The sequence below is a fragment of the Aptenodytes forsteri genome, unplaced genomic scaffold (assembly GCF_000699145.1).
Source record: "Aptenodytes forsteri isolate BGI_AS27 unplaced genomic scaffold, ASM69914v1 Scaffold82, whole genome shotgun sequence".
Taxonomy (NCBI): Eukaryota; Metazoa; Chordata; class Aves; order Sphenisciformes; family Spheniscidae; genus Aptenodytes; species Aptenodytes forsteri.
Window position 1 is genome coordinate 10,059,091 of NW_008795490.1, and position 16,993 is coordinate 10,076,083.

Genomic DNA, 16,993 nt, shown 5'->3' on the forward strand with positions numbered 1-16,993 from the left:
CATTGGAACAGGCTGCCCAGGGAAGTGGCTGAGTCACCATCCCTGGCGGTATTTAAAAGACGTGTAGATGAGGCGCTTAGGGACATGGTTTAGTGGGCCTGGTGGTGTTGGGTTGACGGTTGGACTCGATGATCTTAGAGGTCTTTTCCAACCTTAATGATTCTATGATTCTATGATTCTGATGTATACAGAAAACCAAAGGTAACAAGGTATTATGAATACATCTGATTTTGTAAGCTGTTTTTACTCTGCACTTGAAAATCAGCACTTTAGGCTTCCTACATGACATACTAGAAAAGGATGTTATGGATCAGTGATTTTTTTCTTGTAGTATTGAACCTATGCCTAGCGATACTCGTTTTTACGAGTTCTGCTCAGTTCATTCATGTAAAAATTCCCATTTGCATTCTAAATTATCTTTTTTCTGTAAGTAATCTTTCTGCTGTAAGTAATGAATCCATTTATAAATATTTAATAAGACGATCTCTAAGTAGGTCTGGAAGGCTAGCCTAGCTAATCATAGTATTGATGTGAATATATATTTTTTCTAAATTACAGTATTTTTATATTAATGTACTCGCTCTAAATCTTTACTTCTTACAGATAGTTTCATACAATTTTTAGAAAACCTTATATTTTAGGGAACAAACTTCTTTCCAGGTATTGCCGTGAAATGAAAGGAGCATAATTTTTTCCTTATTTAAAATAGAGAAAATTAAGATTGTTATCTGTGATTTTCCACATATTATTAAGGATCAATATCGAAAGATCAAGTACGAGTCAAAGCGTACTGAGTTTGTACTAAAATGAATCACCAGTACGGTCTGACTTAATGGCACCACTTCAGTTTTTCTGTATTCACCCCTGGCATCTGATTTATTGATTCCTTTCTCCATGCTCATTTTAGTGAACGTTAATCTCTGAGGTTACTCAGCAAGCAATGTTCTTCAACTGACCATCCTATCTCACTAGTACAGGACTTGCCCCATCAGGAAAAAAAAAAAACCCTCTCAATAATATTAGGCAGACACTGCTAATAAAGAGCAGTGATATACCCTGGTATATCAGAAGACCTCTGACACCCGTATCATGGGCAGAGCAGTCCCCAGGGATAGCCAGCAAGCGCTAACAGAGGCCACCAACAGCACCACTTGGTGTGCTTGGTGACTTGTTACCTACACTGTGAGGCACAGCCAGGCAGACTTCTCATCAAGTAATGGTCTGAAGGCAGGCAAACCAGGGAAGACACTTCATTCACAAACAGCCTTCAGAAGTCTGTGGAAGACATAGCTAAACAGGTCTGTAGACTAAACTTCCAGCAGGCAGAAGTACAATTAGAACTTCACTATAAAAATGAAATTGTGGAAACTGAGTCGCCTTCCTTTTTTTTTAGCAACCGATATATATACCTATATTTATTCTGTGTATTTGTTGCTTCGTGATAGCATATTTCTGTTTATGAAGAATGACAAGTTTTGGTGTGCAAAAAAAGCTGCTGCTTGTCTGCTTTTTGAACAGACAGTGAGAGTAACTTCCAGGCTGAAATCGGTCTCTTAAGAGACTACAACAGCAAAGGCCTGGAAAAGTCTGAGAACACCAATATCTGAATCTTACTGAGCATTTGGTTTGTTTCCTAGCAGTTAAACTATTTCCTAGCATTTAAACTATTCTGTGTCAAACTGCATCTTTTATCAAGACTTCCTACACTGTAGGGTGATATTACAAGAATAACGCACAGGTACTATTTCAACGTGGCTGGTATGAGAGGAGGTACAAGAATAGGGAAAATAAGGAATGAGACAGACCGCAAAGCCTAGAGGTCTCATGCATTGTTTGTTGTCAAACACTAATAGTCTAGTTTGATGTTTCTGAGAGTGATGTAAAACACAGGGTAACCTTTGCCCATTCCTTACTCTGGAATTCCCATGTACCAAATGCCACCGAGGCAGAGCAGCTTCCCTGGGACGGCTGCCAGCACTGTGAGTACAGCTTGCTGAAAGTAACTTGGTGCCAAGAAGACGCAAAGGGCAATCACTTAAAGGGAAAGATGCCATCAGAGGATTTAGCACAAGCACAAAAAAACTACAGCAACAGTGAGAGAGGAATGTATGTATTTCAAGTGAGAGCTAAGCGACAATTGCAAAGCAACCGCTGCAGTTTCTAGAACTTATTTCATTAGTTACAATAATTCCAGGTGCCTGTAGGCAAATTTATTTTAAATTTGTACTGATTTCTTCAGAATGATTAAGAAGCTGGAATCTAGACAGAGCTGTAGCCTGATTTGCTGATATGCTAGTGACAAGAAGATGAGATAATTTTGCCAAACATTTATTTATGAACAAATGTTTGTTGGGAGATATGGTGAAGGCTACGTAACTGCAGTGTTAACCTTGTTATATCAGAATAAAAGATAGCAAGGGAAGACATTAAGAATGAGGCAGATCCCAGAAAGTCTTGAACTGTTAGATGGTTTGGCTCTTAAAAATAAAATGCAGTAGAGATTAGTTACCAGAATATTAACATAGAACTTACGTAAAACCAGCAAGGCCAGGTTGATAAAACAGGAGAGCAGGATTTTTCTTGTTATCAGACTCAGATATAAACTGAATACAAAAATTGGAAACAACACTATTTTCTTTATGTAACATACACAACCCTCTTCATACGTGGAAGATTACCACAAAGCCAAGCAGACTTCTACTTGCACGTTTAAGAAGGGAATTTGGTTTATTTCTGTACCCTGCAGTTTTTCAGGACCCCTTGACAAGTTAAACATCCAGTCATAGATCTGATCTTTCATCTTGTGAGTTCCTGTTAGATCCTAATTTTTTTCCACATCTGTATTTGATAAATCACAGAAAATTCATCATTAGAATTTTTTATACTGTTATAAAATTTAGAAGGATATACAAATATTTCAAATCCACAGATATATTCTGTCAGTTTTCCAAAACAACCATTGAATAAATATTTTATAGAATTTCTAAAAATGTTATAATAATTGAGTAATCAATTGCTGGTACTCTGAACTGGTATTGTCAAGACCTGCAGAGACATTGGAATTTGCTCAGTATTCAAACACTCCTATACGCAAAACTATTCACATGATTAAATACATTGTTAGAGATCTAAAACACTCAGAGTATTTAAAATCACCATTCTCCATACGAGACAAAATGCATGGCCATATTATTGTTGTTGTAGAACACATTATTTGCAGGTACTACCATCATGATTTTTCTTTCACATATTAAGTAAAATTGCCATAATAAATTCTCAAAGAATGTGTGAATGGTCCAGACATTCACATGTAATGAGATGTCACAGGGTGAACCAGCGAGGTTAATAAATGCTCTGGAGTAAATAAATAATGATCCACATTGCTTCTTGTTTCTAAAAGTCAAATCTTTATGTTTCCAACACTCTTCTCAGATTTCTTCTATTTTATCCCTCATCCTCAAGGGTGAATACTTTCCAGTACTGCATAAACTAGGAGTATAGTATCTGTTATGTATGATTTGTTGTCTCAATTACTGTCTTTTAACCACATGATGATTTCTTTGAAAAATTGGAAGAAATATATCTTGCACTTGGGAAGGGAAGTGTTGAGGAATATGATAATCCTCAGTTTCTTAGCAGCTCATTTTGAAATTTCGCAGAGATGCCTCCTATACAAACAATCTTTATCCTGATGCCGGAGATAGCCTTTATGTCACCAGAATCGTGTCGTCAGTCATACTAAAGAAATCTGTGTAAAGCTGGACCCAAGCCCCTGAGTACCATGATGTTGAACAGATTAAATATTTCTATGGGCAGCCAGTGTAGAAATACAGGAGGTCAAAAGATCAAGACTTGATGGAAACAAGGAGAAACAGTGATGAAACAGACCTAATATCAGCAATTTTATAGTCAGTATTGGATGGAGGAAGGTGCGTTATTACAGATGTTTAAGATAGCAAGATACAGCGCAATTTTCCCTGTTGTTCTCTGTATCCACCCTTTCCCGTTTCTTCCTCCTCCACCCTTTCACTCACTATCTGCCCACACCCTGCCCGCACAATGCGAAGCAGAGCCGGGGCTTTTGGGTCAGAGAAGACAAATTCTCTGGGGGAGATTCTGGTTGGAGCCACACAGCCTTGGATATGGCCAGTGACGCTGAGGAAAGGTGCACTGTTAGCAGAGCTATGGCATCAGACAATTTAGCAGTCTCTGCTGTGGGGGTGCCTACAGGGAACATAGCTCCAGGGTATGTAGGGTTCCCACCCTGCCTGCTGAAAGGAGTCTGTGCTTTGCGTTCAGCCAGAGGCAGGTACAGTTTGCACTCAGTGTGCATATGGTAGGTGAACTGAACCCTTAATTTTTACCGTTTAAAAAAAAAAATCAAATAGATGCTCGAAGTCATTCTAACCTCAGATTAGAAAGAACTCCAAATCCCTAAGATACAGAGCAATTTTCCATAACAAATTATTTATTTTATGAAATGCCAAATTTCCATACTAGAAGACTGTCAACATGAACTGCTTATACAAATGTTTGGTTGTTCTGTAGTCAAATAACTAGAGTCGTACACAGAGAATAGAAGACCTAAATGTTATATTTAAACACTAAATAATTTCTGAGTTAATAAAAAATAATTTTCTGAGTTAGAAAATTTGGAGTGACAAAAGCTTGAATCTCCAACCCTTAACAGATATTTATGCACAGATAGAGAAGCCATTTCCAAAAAGTAGCCTTTAATACATTTGTGTTTCCTGAGTTTCTATCTGTGGGGAACAGAGATGTCTTACTTAAATGAGTCTTACTGATCTGACTAACGTGTTGCATACAACATTTTCATACTCTGTTGGCACTGCAACACACTTTGCAACATAGAGCAATAGCCTTAAATAATCTCTTAGCTCAATACAATTTTTCCTAGGTTAGCATTTCATTTGGTATGAGCCTGAACATGATATCATGTTCCTATTTGGGATCCAAAGTCTCTGAGACCATCTCTGCTTGCCTTTCTCCCTTTCACTCTGTTATCAATCATAATCAGAAATTTTTCTGATGTTTCGTGATAGCCGAGGATATACCTTCCCCTTATGCCTGCCTACAGTCTGCCTTAAGACGATTCATCGACTTCCTGTAAGGATCTGCTCAGAGTTCAGAAGGACAGTGTAGTTGTAATGGTCCACAATCAGAAGACAAAAGATTCTCTTTTCTTTGTTATTTCAATTTTTTAAAATTAGTTAGATATAAAATTCTCTATCCCTAAATGTAGTAATAAGTCAATTTTCTGGTCTTTGGTTTTCTACTCTCTAAAGACAAAAGGAGAATTTAAAAAAGTGAGAAAATTAAAAAATGGGAAGTTTTTAGAAGTAGCAAGCAGCTGCTGTGAATGTAGTATAAAACATGGACAGAAGAGGAAATATTGCATTAAGTAAAAGCTCAAGAATTTAAGGAAAAAGAAAACACATATGCTTACGAGTTAGAGAAAATTATTTTATATTTCTGAACAGTGGTGGATGTAAAATGTTTGCCCCAGCATGCATCCTCTAGTTCTTCTACAGAGTAAAGGGTTAGCTGAAGATAACTCTGCCTCTCCTAGTGAAGTGCAAATAGCATTAATTTTGTTTTTAATAGAAATTAATATAATAAAATTATGATTGCTAACCATTTGGCTATTTCTAGTATTACAACGTCCAACCCTTTTGAAAACTCTGGCCTATCATTTTGTTGAAGTCTACCATAGCATGGCTGGTGTGACATATTTGACATTTTGATTTCAAAAAATTCTGAGGATCTCACAAATACAGCGAAGCCAATGGGAGCATTAGGTGCTCCAGCAAGGCACAGGTTTCAAAATGAGCTCCCTAAAACATTTTAAAGAAGTGGATAGTTTTGCAAATTCTGAGTTTGGTCCTTAAAAGAATCTTCATTTAAAGGAATAGTGTTGGAGTGACCAAGTCAACCTAAAACTTTGTTTCTATGCCTCTACTTGTAAAAATAATAACTGTAAAGCCTCTCTTAAAAAAAACCAACTTTTTCTTTATTCATCGTGTTCAGAAAGTCTCTTAAAAAAAAACTTTTTCTTTATTCATCGTGTTCAGAAACATTCTCTTTCTAAATCATAGTTTTCATTAACGTATCCTTTTATACTAGACTCTTCTAGAACAGTGAATGCCATTGCATGCATGAAGCATGAAAACTCTCTTATCATTTCTTATACCATAAGAAATGATAATGATAATGATAATGTGACATGATAATGTCACAACTTAGGTTGACTCAATTTCATATCTGCCTGGGCTAAGACCAAGGCCATTCCCTTTTACATGACTGACTTTCCAATGAGTTCCTCTTCCAGCCCAGAAGGACTGCAGGAACACTGCCTGAGGTTCATGGGCAAGATGCAGAGGAACATCAATTAGTAAACCACCTGTGCCCTCAGCAGGTACTTGACTCTGAAAGGCAGTGAGGGCAATTTAAGGGACCAGCTGAAAATCACACCACCACTGGTGATTTTGGTAGAAACATCTAGTGGTGGACTGACTCTTCATAAAAGCTTTCCTGATCTCCTTGTCACTGAAATTTACAGGTATTGTGTACCTCAGAACCACCCTATCGCTCTCTGCAGTGCAGATTATTTGTTGCCAGCACAGACAAATCTGTAGCGTGTCAAATGTGAGGGTAGAATATGTTGGGCCTCATCTCCCAACAGGAACCACAAGAGCAACTGTGTTGACTGTGTTATTCATATTTGAGTTTTTAATGTAAATTAGCTAAAATGATTTTTTCTCTCTGCTGCACTCAAGTGGCACTTCTCTGCAGAATTCAGTGGTATCACAATTCAGATCCGAGTTTGCCACAGAGGCTGACTTACAATGGTGACTTTCTAAATTAATTATTGTCTCGTACATTTGCAACATGGACAAGAACTCCCTGGTTTCTTCAAAGGCATTAGATTTGCTTGTGTTGAACTTAATAAACTGTAAAACAGTTTAGGTAATGAAGAAGTTGTTAACATCAGATTGTGACTAATTTTCTGTCTGTTACTAGGAGAAACAGCATTAGTTCCTGTACCAGAACCTATAAATCAGTGTGGTGAAAAGGTAATTTTTAGACAAGTGTTCTCAGGAGAAAATGATGGTAACAGAGAGTCAAAAAGGAGAAATGCCCCTTTAATATAATCTTTAAAAAAATGTCTCTAGAAATTGAGAAAGTAGCTCAGAGGCTTTTGATGTTCTCCTAAAATCAGAGCTGAAGAAGGTCAACTGTCAAAGTACTGTCAACAGATGACAATTAAAGGGTGGCTACATAGCACGGAGACCTCTCTGCTACTTATTTTCTGTTTTAAACATCTGGACCTTTTGAGACTTTTTTAGAGAATGGTTTGCTTATTTGCAAACTAATTTTCATCATCTATCATAAAAAAGTGCAATGCCAAACACAGATTAACATTAAATGCTTGTTGCTTTATTCTTTTATGAAATGTGAAATAGTTTTTACTAATACTTCGAAAACAACAGAAGTCAGCTCAGGCTTGTTCACATTAGTAGTAAACATGATTAAAAGTTAAAAAAGGATTAGCCAAGTGATGCTTTGCGGGTTTTTAAACTAAACCGTGAATACCAGTTTAAAAATTCTAATGTAGTGAGACCAAGTTGCAGTTGCGTATTAGGTGGTCCAGATGAATGTGAGGCTGCCCCCCAAGAGGCTTTCTGACCAGCTGACATGTTTAAACATTATAATCCTCCCTTTCTCATATTATTGGATTTAAAATAATGTTTGCTATGGTGTTTAAGCAAAAAATAAAAAACCAAACAGAATCCCACACTCCTTTACTCTGCTAGAGAAGCCCTAAAGGGCTAAATTTGGGGGAAGGATGAGAAGAATAATAATACATCTGTGGTGCATGTGCAAGCCTCTTTTTAAAGCAAGTGTGTTTCACAGACAAAAACCTGTAACCACAGTTACAAGGAAATCTTAACACGAAGAAATAATCTCTTCAGCACTATAGAGTTATCACATAAATAAAGCATGGAGTGCTGGTTTTTTTCCATGTATTTTCAAAATAAGAAACAAAAGTAGCACTAGGTCTATTGAGAGGAGGGTGAGAAGAGGCTTGCTGAAAGATTTGGAAATTCAAGGCTTCAGTGACCTTTGAGCTTTCAATTCAGGTGCTATAAAATAAAAAGATCTAAGCAGGCTTTTCAAAATGGTCACTGGATTGGAACGAGATTTTCGGTCACCTCTGCCCACTAGCAGGCACCCAAAGCAAGCAAAGTCTCTGTGCCCCTCAGTCCTCATAAGCAAGGTGGGAATTCTGTAGTAGCAGTGAGATTTTTTTCCCCTCAAAATAAGTCTGGGCTTTCCTCTTAAAATCAACAATTTGTTGGAACAAAAGCTGTTGAGGAGGAGGTGCTCATTTGGAGAAAACGCCCATTAGAAACGTTTCTCGGGTTCAGGACAGAACTCCTGGAGCTGCAGGTGGAGATCTTCCCGAAACAACCTTCGTGTGCCACTTCAGCAGTAGAGAAGCTCTGGTTTCATGCCGGGGCTCAGCGTGGGGCAGCGGGCTGTGGGCTCCATCTGCCAGGCCCCGTGAACACAGAGTTCCCCTTGGGGGACACTGCAGTGGTAATCCACCCTAGGAAAGCCAACGCAAGCAGAGAGGGAACTTGAATGTTTTTCTCCCATACCCTCTTGAGAGCACTAACCACAGGCTGTTGGCTACTTCTGTCTGAGGTAGAATGGGAAAACATTTCCCAGGCAAGCTCTTGTGCACAGCAATTTTCCAGAGCTGGCCATTTCATTTAGAGACTGAAGTGAATTCGAGCTTTTCTGAAAGCTTGACCAATTTATCAGCTTTGATGATGATATATAGCATGAACTTGATTCGACATCCTCATGTTGCACTGGTTTTTGTTACCGTACTATTACAGAGGTTATATTTTGGTAGTGGATATTATTATTATAGATATAGTTTTGTGGTTCAAAGAGACAGGATGTTACAGCCTTACTACATGAAAAATATCTTGTGATACAGTGCAGTACATGTTGGTCCCTAAACAAAATTACTATTTCCCTGTTATTCCTCAGCTTTTAAAATTACTACTTACATAGCTGTGTCATTGAAGCAGATCATGGTCTATACTGAAAACAAGTGAGATCAGCTCCCTCTGTATTGCAAATATATACATTTCTGCAGATGCTAGCACATAAGCTAAAAATTAACTGAGGTTGTGATTTCAAATAAAATCTGGTAAACTTTTTTTTTTCTGTGAGAAAGGGAAGGAGAGAAAGGAGGTTTAGAGGGTGACGGAAGGGAAAGAATGCATCGCAGCTTCTGCGGAGCCATCAAAAGCAGCCAGATGGTACCGCAGTGCTGAGGAAGTTGTGGAAAACTGGTATGAAACAGGTATGGCGAAAGGCTAATGAGCCTAAAATTTGATCTAACCGGTGAAGAGAAGGAGTGCTCATAAGACCTGAAAGCTCAGCGGGTCTGATCTTTCACAGATATAAATTGATGAAGTCCTATTAATCTCAGTGGAACCAGGCCATTTTACACTCACACACCGATCCAATTTGAGTCTTCTTTTTATCTTTTGGTCATTCTGCTTTTTAAAGCAGTCCTACAAAACCAAAACAACTGTGCACCTGAGGAATTTGCTTGGTGAAGAAATACATTCCAGTTTTATCTTTCTAGCTGGCACTTATAGTTTGTTCAAGAAAACAAAGGGTTTTTTTTAATAACAAAATTTTAGAATTTGGAAAATATACTTTCAGTATAGTAGTTCTCTCTCTACAGTATATTATTTTCCACTTTATTTAGTATTGTAAGGGCATTTTCAAGGGAGTTTTTTAGTAACGTGTCCTCAGATCAGCTAAAGCAAAAAGCAACTCACTGTCCTCCCAAGCCTTGAACAGGCAAAGCTACCTCCTCTCCTTTGCTGATGTGTGCAAGTTCTCCTTTATTAATCAGGACTAATTATTGTTTTCCTGGCTGTCTTACAGTCTTCTAATGACCATATTGATTGAACTGGAGATACACTGCCTAATTAAATTTATGATGGCCGTTCTGATGCCACTTGAACATTGTTATTAATAGACACTCAGATATTATGGCAGTGTGCAAAACAGAAATGCCTATGAATAAGTAATACAGAGCCAAGTCATATCCCAACATTTCAAACAGAAAGGGGCAGTAGCCTGTATCAACATGGTTGTCAGTCAACACAAAGTCAGAAGTGTGTTTTCTCCACGACCTCATGCATCTGCTTTCACCTCTCTCTGGGTGTCTATGTCAGGTCTTCTTCTCCCTCCCAGAAGCCTGGTACGCAGCAAGTCCTCATTCTATCTAACCTTCTCAGAGGTTTAAAGCCAAGTATAAGTGGTAAGTTGAGGGAAAGGCAAAACCAAATGCCAGGTGTTGCCCATATTTAGTGTACTTCAGCGTGCAGCTGCATACATAAGTGAAGCTCACAGCACTGCTACACCCTCAGCTTCTTGTGGAAACTGGTGCTCTTCTACAGAAATATTAAGCAGATGCTGTCTTCTGGGGCTCTCTAAGCAGAGGTCCCAGTTCTTGTTCCATACCAGGATCATCATACATAAAGGGGAAAATAGCTACACCCTTTGGATGACAGCTGAATTCTTGGGAAAGTACTAAGGCATTTCGTGTCAGTATGTGTTCGTTTCTAAAGCACAGCAACCACCTGGGAATCATCATCTCTCTTTCCAAGGGATGAGTCCTTGCACACTGATGGTAGCTCTGCCACCCCACATTAGGACAAGCCCCAGAGCTCAGCCAGTCTTCACAAGCACTGTAGGAAGTGTGCTATGGGAAAAAGGTTGGGTAGGGGGAAAGAAAGGGAATGAGAACATGAGAGTACAGACCCTTTCTTTCAGAAGGAATAAAGGGCAATTTCCAAAGGGAGCAGAAGCGGTTACATGGTAGCTCAATATCATCCTCCAGGAGTTCTCTAGTTGAAGTTGACGTTTCTTAGTTTCACTTTTACAGATGTATATTTCTCTGAGCCATCTCTGAGTTGCTGCATATTCAGTTCAAACATGCCTACCTTCCACTTTATTCTTGGAAAGGTAATGATCGTCCTTTCCAAAACATCTTTCCTACATACAGATGGGTTAGTATCATAGACTCTGCTATGAACAACCATGTAGACAATTGTATACAGGTCCTGACAGCAGTTGCCCCACAAGTGTGTTTTTATGCCTCTGTGACAATTAGCTAAACTTAGTTTGACAGGAGATTCTGTGCTCTACTTTTAAAAACCTTACACTGCCGACATTAACACATGCCATAGTGAGATATTAGTTGGTGAGTTTTCTCATACCAGAAATTTTTGTGGGTAACTAGTATAAACCTACCAGCTACAGAAAAAAAAAAACCTCTGCAACTATCTTCTTCTAAATATTTGTTTCTTATTTTTAAAATAACCTACTCAAAGAGAAATAAATCTTGCTGGTTTTGTCTGCATGCAATTCTTCTTTAGCTAAACTGTAACAAATTTGTCTCTGTGTGTGACTGGGAGAATCCTAACTGCTCATCCCCACTTATTAAGAGGGAGACATCATCAGCTATGTTTATCCATCCAGGCAACCTGGATGTCTTATTTGGCTGGATAGTAATCTAGCAGAAGCATATCATATACCACCATAAGACTATGTGACTTAAATAAGTAAACTGAGTTCTCATCCATCCTCACCCATGGCTCCCACGGGGAAGAAGAATGGAATAAGAAAATCAAACTAAACAGGGCCTTTTCATTAGTTTAATTTCTATAGTTCAACACTGTTTATGTAATAAAATAATAGCTATAGATTTTTCGCTTTCTAAGAACAGAACAAGTGAAAAATGTATATATCAAAATTACAGCATCGATGGACTGCAGATACCACACTATTAAATGTGTGCAAAAGAAATGCTTAAGTCATTTGACTGTTGTTTTTTGAGAATTGTCTCTGCCCCAAAGTTTTCACTTACAGTTTTGCCACTGAAGTCTGGCTCCTGGAACTGTTCTCTCTCCTATCTGATCTGGCTCTGATTTGTTAATTTTCTACTTTAAAACTGGAGGCTTTAAAACAGATAGCTATCACTAGCCCCGATCTGAGCACTGTGAACCCTAGCAATATATCTCCTGAATCCCACAGTCTGTTACAGGAAAACAGAAATGATAAGTTCAGAGGTTCAAATATTGTTTTCTAATGCAATTTTCTTGGAATGGTACTGTAGTAAGAATAATAGTAAAAATAAAATTAAATGTGCTCTAAACAATTTTCAGGAAGATACAGAAGGATTCTTTTTGCTAAAAAATCTTTTAGAAGTTGACTCTGCATTTTAAATTTCTATAAATTAATTAAATAAATTGTCTTAAATACAACAAAAACATTCTATCTCTCTAGTCTTTACACAAAGATAATACTTCAGACCTGACAAATTCCTACTACTATCAGAAGACACATTATTTGATTTCCACTCATTTACTGTGAAGCCACAGAAAAAGGTTACCAGCCGCCCTCATCTGATTGCATATGTGGTGCCCGGCTTTGTGGCCTAGCTTTTCAGCTACCATTGTATATCTTTAGCTGCCTAAATTGGTGCACCTTGTGTTGGCCAGAGAAAGAAAAAGCATCAGAACTTCTGAACTGCTTTTGGACACTTAGGCTGCACATCTGTGTCCCAGTGCCCCCAGGGTATAAACTCTAAATAACATCAGTTCCACATCCTGAAGCTTCTGACTGAAAAGTGCAATTTTCACACTAGATGTAAAGCCAACATTTCACTGAAAATGTAAAAACTGGTGTCCCTGCAAGGGTAAGCCTGCTTTCTGGCTGAGGAACAAGAAAAATGAATGCTATAATTCCAACAGAGAGAGTCCCATCTTCCACCCAATATGGATGTGGGAGGAGGAATACTGAGCCATCATTTCATTACAAAACACTTAATTTTGTTCTGGCAGCTGGTAGGACCCCAGCTGTCCCTTTCACTTTCACCCTGTGACAAACACATGGAGCGCTGTAATAATTTCAAGCACAAAAATGGAGAAAAGATGAACAATAGTGAGTTGCTAAGAATGCTCGTTTACATGGGATGTCTTCCCGGCTGCCCCAAATGACTTGTTTTTCTGTTAGCCCAACTGCATCAAGAGCTTTTGGCCATATATCTAGCTTGATTACAGGACAGATTAGGTCTTAAACATTTCTTATGATTAAATAAAGAAGCGTCAGGTTTTAGTCTATTGACAGTAATGGCTTGGTTAGTAGCTGGCGTTTCTGCTTCAAACAGCTCCTATAAAGGAAATTACCAGTACAAGAGAAGTTTTTTCCCTATGACACTGAAAAATTACATGAAACCATATATACATCATAAAATACCAATTTTCAGACTGTTTCTCATTACAATATGCTTTAACTATTGGTAGAAGAACCATGGGGTGAGTGAAAAGGAATTATGTATGATTGAATGTCTCAATTATACTTGATAATTGCAATGAAAACACTGGAAAATCAGTCTGCTTCAATGACCTACCTAGAGGTCTGGTAAGGGCAAGCAGAGGGCTGGATTTCAGTAGGGAAAAGCACATGAACAGGAGGAAGGGGAGGAAACAGCTGCTGTTATAATGGTGTATTTATATACTAGTTTACAGAATTAAACATTTCATAATTTAAAAAAATGGTCTGCAATACATTGGAGCAGACTCAGCAAAGTTAGTAGCTCGTTTATGCTTCAAACAGCTCCTATAAAGGAAATTACCAGTACAAGAGAAGTTTTTTCCCTATGACACTGAAAAATTACATGAAACCATATATACATCATAAAATACCAATTTTCAGACTGTTTCTCATTACAATATGCTTTAACTATTGGTAGAAGAACCATGGGGTGAGTGAAAAGGAATTATGTATGATTGAATGTCTCAATTATACTTGATAATTGCAATGAAAACACTGGAAAATCAGTCTGCTTCAATGACCTACCTAGAGGTCTGGTAAGGGCAAGCAGAGGGCTGGATTTCAGTAGGGAAAAGCACATGAACAGGAGGAAGGGGAGGAAACAGCTGCTGTTATAATGGTGTATTTATATACTAGTTTACAGAATTAAACATTTCATAATTTAAAAAAATGGTCTGCAATACATTGGAGCAGACTCAGCAAAGTATGCCTTACTCTGCTGGAATCACTAGAACTTCACTGGTGACAGCTCTTGTCCACCCTATGGAAATAAACTCAAAGTGAGAAGCCATTCATATCACATGAAACTTCTGTAATACAGACTTTTTTTTTTGAGACAATGTGGCTACAAATGTCAGTAAGCATTTCATCCACTGCAGAGGGGCCAATCTTAAATTGTATTTCGTTCTTGATGCTGAATTGAGAACATTCAGAGAAAGCATTGCAGATAAACTTTTCTTACTAAAGTAGAAAAACAGTGTCATTTCCTCAGCTGAAGTCCACTTAGCATATTTACTATTAGTATCACCAGTAGTAGTTGCTATGAAACACAGAAGCAGTAAAATGTAGATTACAGAGCTTAAAAACTAAGCTTCTCAAAAATGTTTCTCAAACGAAGTGAATAATTTAATTCTAGGAAGTTATTATAAACAAATGTCTTACAGATTGTCTTTTGGAAACTTGGATATCTTCATGTAGTTACAGGGTTGTTCCTTACAGAACAGGCTATAGTCCCTATAGACTGAGGCTTCCCCTTAGTCAAATTTACTAATTAATCATCTAACAAATACTGTATTAACCTTTCTAAACTTGGGGCTAGAGAAGCAGTGCTTTAGTTTTTGAAAACAGCTGGCAGTTCACATAGTAAGACTTTGAGGAGGGCTGGGGAGGACAGAATGGCACGGCGATTACAGAATAACAGTTCAACTAACGAAGCCGGACTTTGGGTTGTTGGATGACATGAAAAAAAATATCCTCAAGTATCTCAAAAGAGATGGGGCACTAAAGAGTTTATCTGTGACAAGCCTCTTTGTTCCTGCAGTCATCAGTGAAGATACAGCAAAGGAAATGGAGGAGCTGCAGTTATGCATTTGCAATACACAAAGTCCTTGTTTTCCCACTAGGCACTGCAGAATAGCAATTGTCCATTCACAGCACATATCACATCCTCTGCATTTCAGAGCTAATATTTTTGCAGTCCTTAAGCTAGCATGCTTAAGCCTAGTGTAGTTAATTTTTGTAACCCTTTGAGGTACATTGCATGAGGCGGGTGTGCTCATGTTCTGTTCCTTGTTATATGAATTGTTTTTTCAGGTATAATTCTTAAAGATAAACTAAAAGATTTTCAAATTGCAGAGGGTTTATATCTACAGCAATACCTCAAACAGAGCTGTAAAAAGTCTCATTTCACAAATTGGGAAAATATGAAGACTGCTGGTCATTGAGCATACCTGTATATTAATCCAATTAACAACAGAAATCAGCTGGGCTGGCTGAAATTATTTTTAAGACCACTCATGCACACACACACACACACACACGGGCTCTGACAAGTGGCTCCTCCTCTTGTATTTTAGAATCACACTCCTGAAAACAATGTTAGTTTTATGCTAGCAGTTGCTTTCATTTCCTGCAGCATACACTGTCCGCTGTAATGCTGCAATACTCATTCAAGGCAGATCACTACCTCGAATATGAATTGAACCTATATGTCATCAGACATCAGGCTACATTACTTCAACTTCCAAGCAAATTTCCACTTTTCTCTGTTTAAGTAGCAAAAGCTATCTGAAAACTGGTGTTGATATAAGACGATCAGCTCTCTCCCTTCCCACTGAGGATGTGCTTATAAGTCAAAGTGCAGGCTGCTTCTTAATTTTGAACTTCTGAACCCAAATCAAGTAAAGCAATCCTAGCATGTAGTAAAAAAAAAATGATGTGGTACATGTACTCCTAAAAATGAGGCTGATAACTGTTTTCTGCTTGATCTGTTTATTTCCAACTCTTTCTCTCTCTGCTCTAACTCTCAGACAAACTCACAGCCCCCTCAGGATAAGAACGAGTTTCTGCTTTCTTCTCCCTTCATCTAAGCCAGCCAAGTCCCAGGTCTCCTCTCCTGCCACAGAGCAGTAGGAAAACATATAGAAAAAGCAATCACACTTTCCTCAGTAAGGTCAGAAAGGAATACAATAACAGATTCTTTCTGCAATCTTCTTTCACCATCAAATGGTTAAATCAACAGAAGTTAAAATTTTCATCTAGTTTGAATACAGAGAAAAAGGGAGGAAATTCAAAAACCGGTTGCTGTAGTAACAATCACCAGTAAAAATCTTTTCCACTAAATAATAGTATTATCTCCCTCTCCCCCTCACATTTTTAGTTCCCCTTCAAAAATAATCATGCTGCCTCCTTTAGATTTGCTGTACATACCTCAACCATTAAACAAGACATTTAACCATAGTGGCAGGGGGGGGGGGGTTGAATGCCGTTGAAGGCCGTAAATCTCTAAGCGGTGCAGCTTGTTCATGAAGACTTGTACTGCAGAATCCAGTAACTGCATCCAGGATTAGGAATAGAATTAAGTAACAACAGCAAACAAAAATAAAAATAAAAGAAAAAAAGAAAAAAAAAAGAAAAAGAAAAGAAAAAGAAAAGAAAACCTCCCCAAGTCCCCCAACCCAGCCAATAAAACCACCTTAAGAAGCAAAAAGACTCGGGAAGAGAGTGCACTTTTCTGCCAGTGTAAGGGCTGGGGTAGAGCTGAGCTTGCTGCAGTCTGCCTGCCTGTGTGAGTGAGCCGAAGGCCGTGCAGGGCTGGGAGGTGCTGTCAACTGCCACAGGCGCGGGAGAGCAGACCAATCCGCGTCGGCACTGTCAGCTCGGTGGAGTGAAGCCTTTTCTGTTTATGTTTCCTCATTTCAGGAGTGACGTCAAAGGGTTTAGTTTTTCCTCTGCATGTGCTATTAATTTTAAACGACTACTATGGGAAGAATGTGGCAGTGATTTAGGCAGGCTACCCTACTCGAAAGAAGCCGGA

At 38.4% G+C, this 16,993-nt stretch overlaps 1 protein-coding gene across 1 annotated transcript in view; it reads right to left on the reverse strand.

The window, feature by feature from the left end:
* The window catches only part of PDE7B (phosphodiesterase 7B), a 177,556-nt gene extending 160,803 nt beyond the window's left edge, over positions 1 to 16,753 (reverse strand). The window contains exons 1-2 of the mRNA XM_009281484.2: positions 16,652 to 16,753; positions 16,387 to 16,510 (exon numbers count right to left, since the gene is read on the reverse strand). Coding sequence (XP_009279759.1) covers positions 16,387 to 16,407 — 21 coding nt within the window. The 5' untranslated portion in view covers positions 16,408 to 16,510; positions 16,652 to 16,753. The remainder of the gene's footprint in view (positions 1 to 16,386; positions 16,511 to 16,651) is intronic.
* Between the last annotated feature and the right edge of the window lie 240 nt (positions 16,754 to 16,993).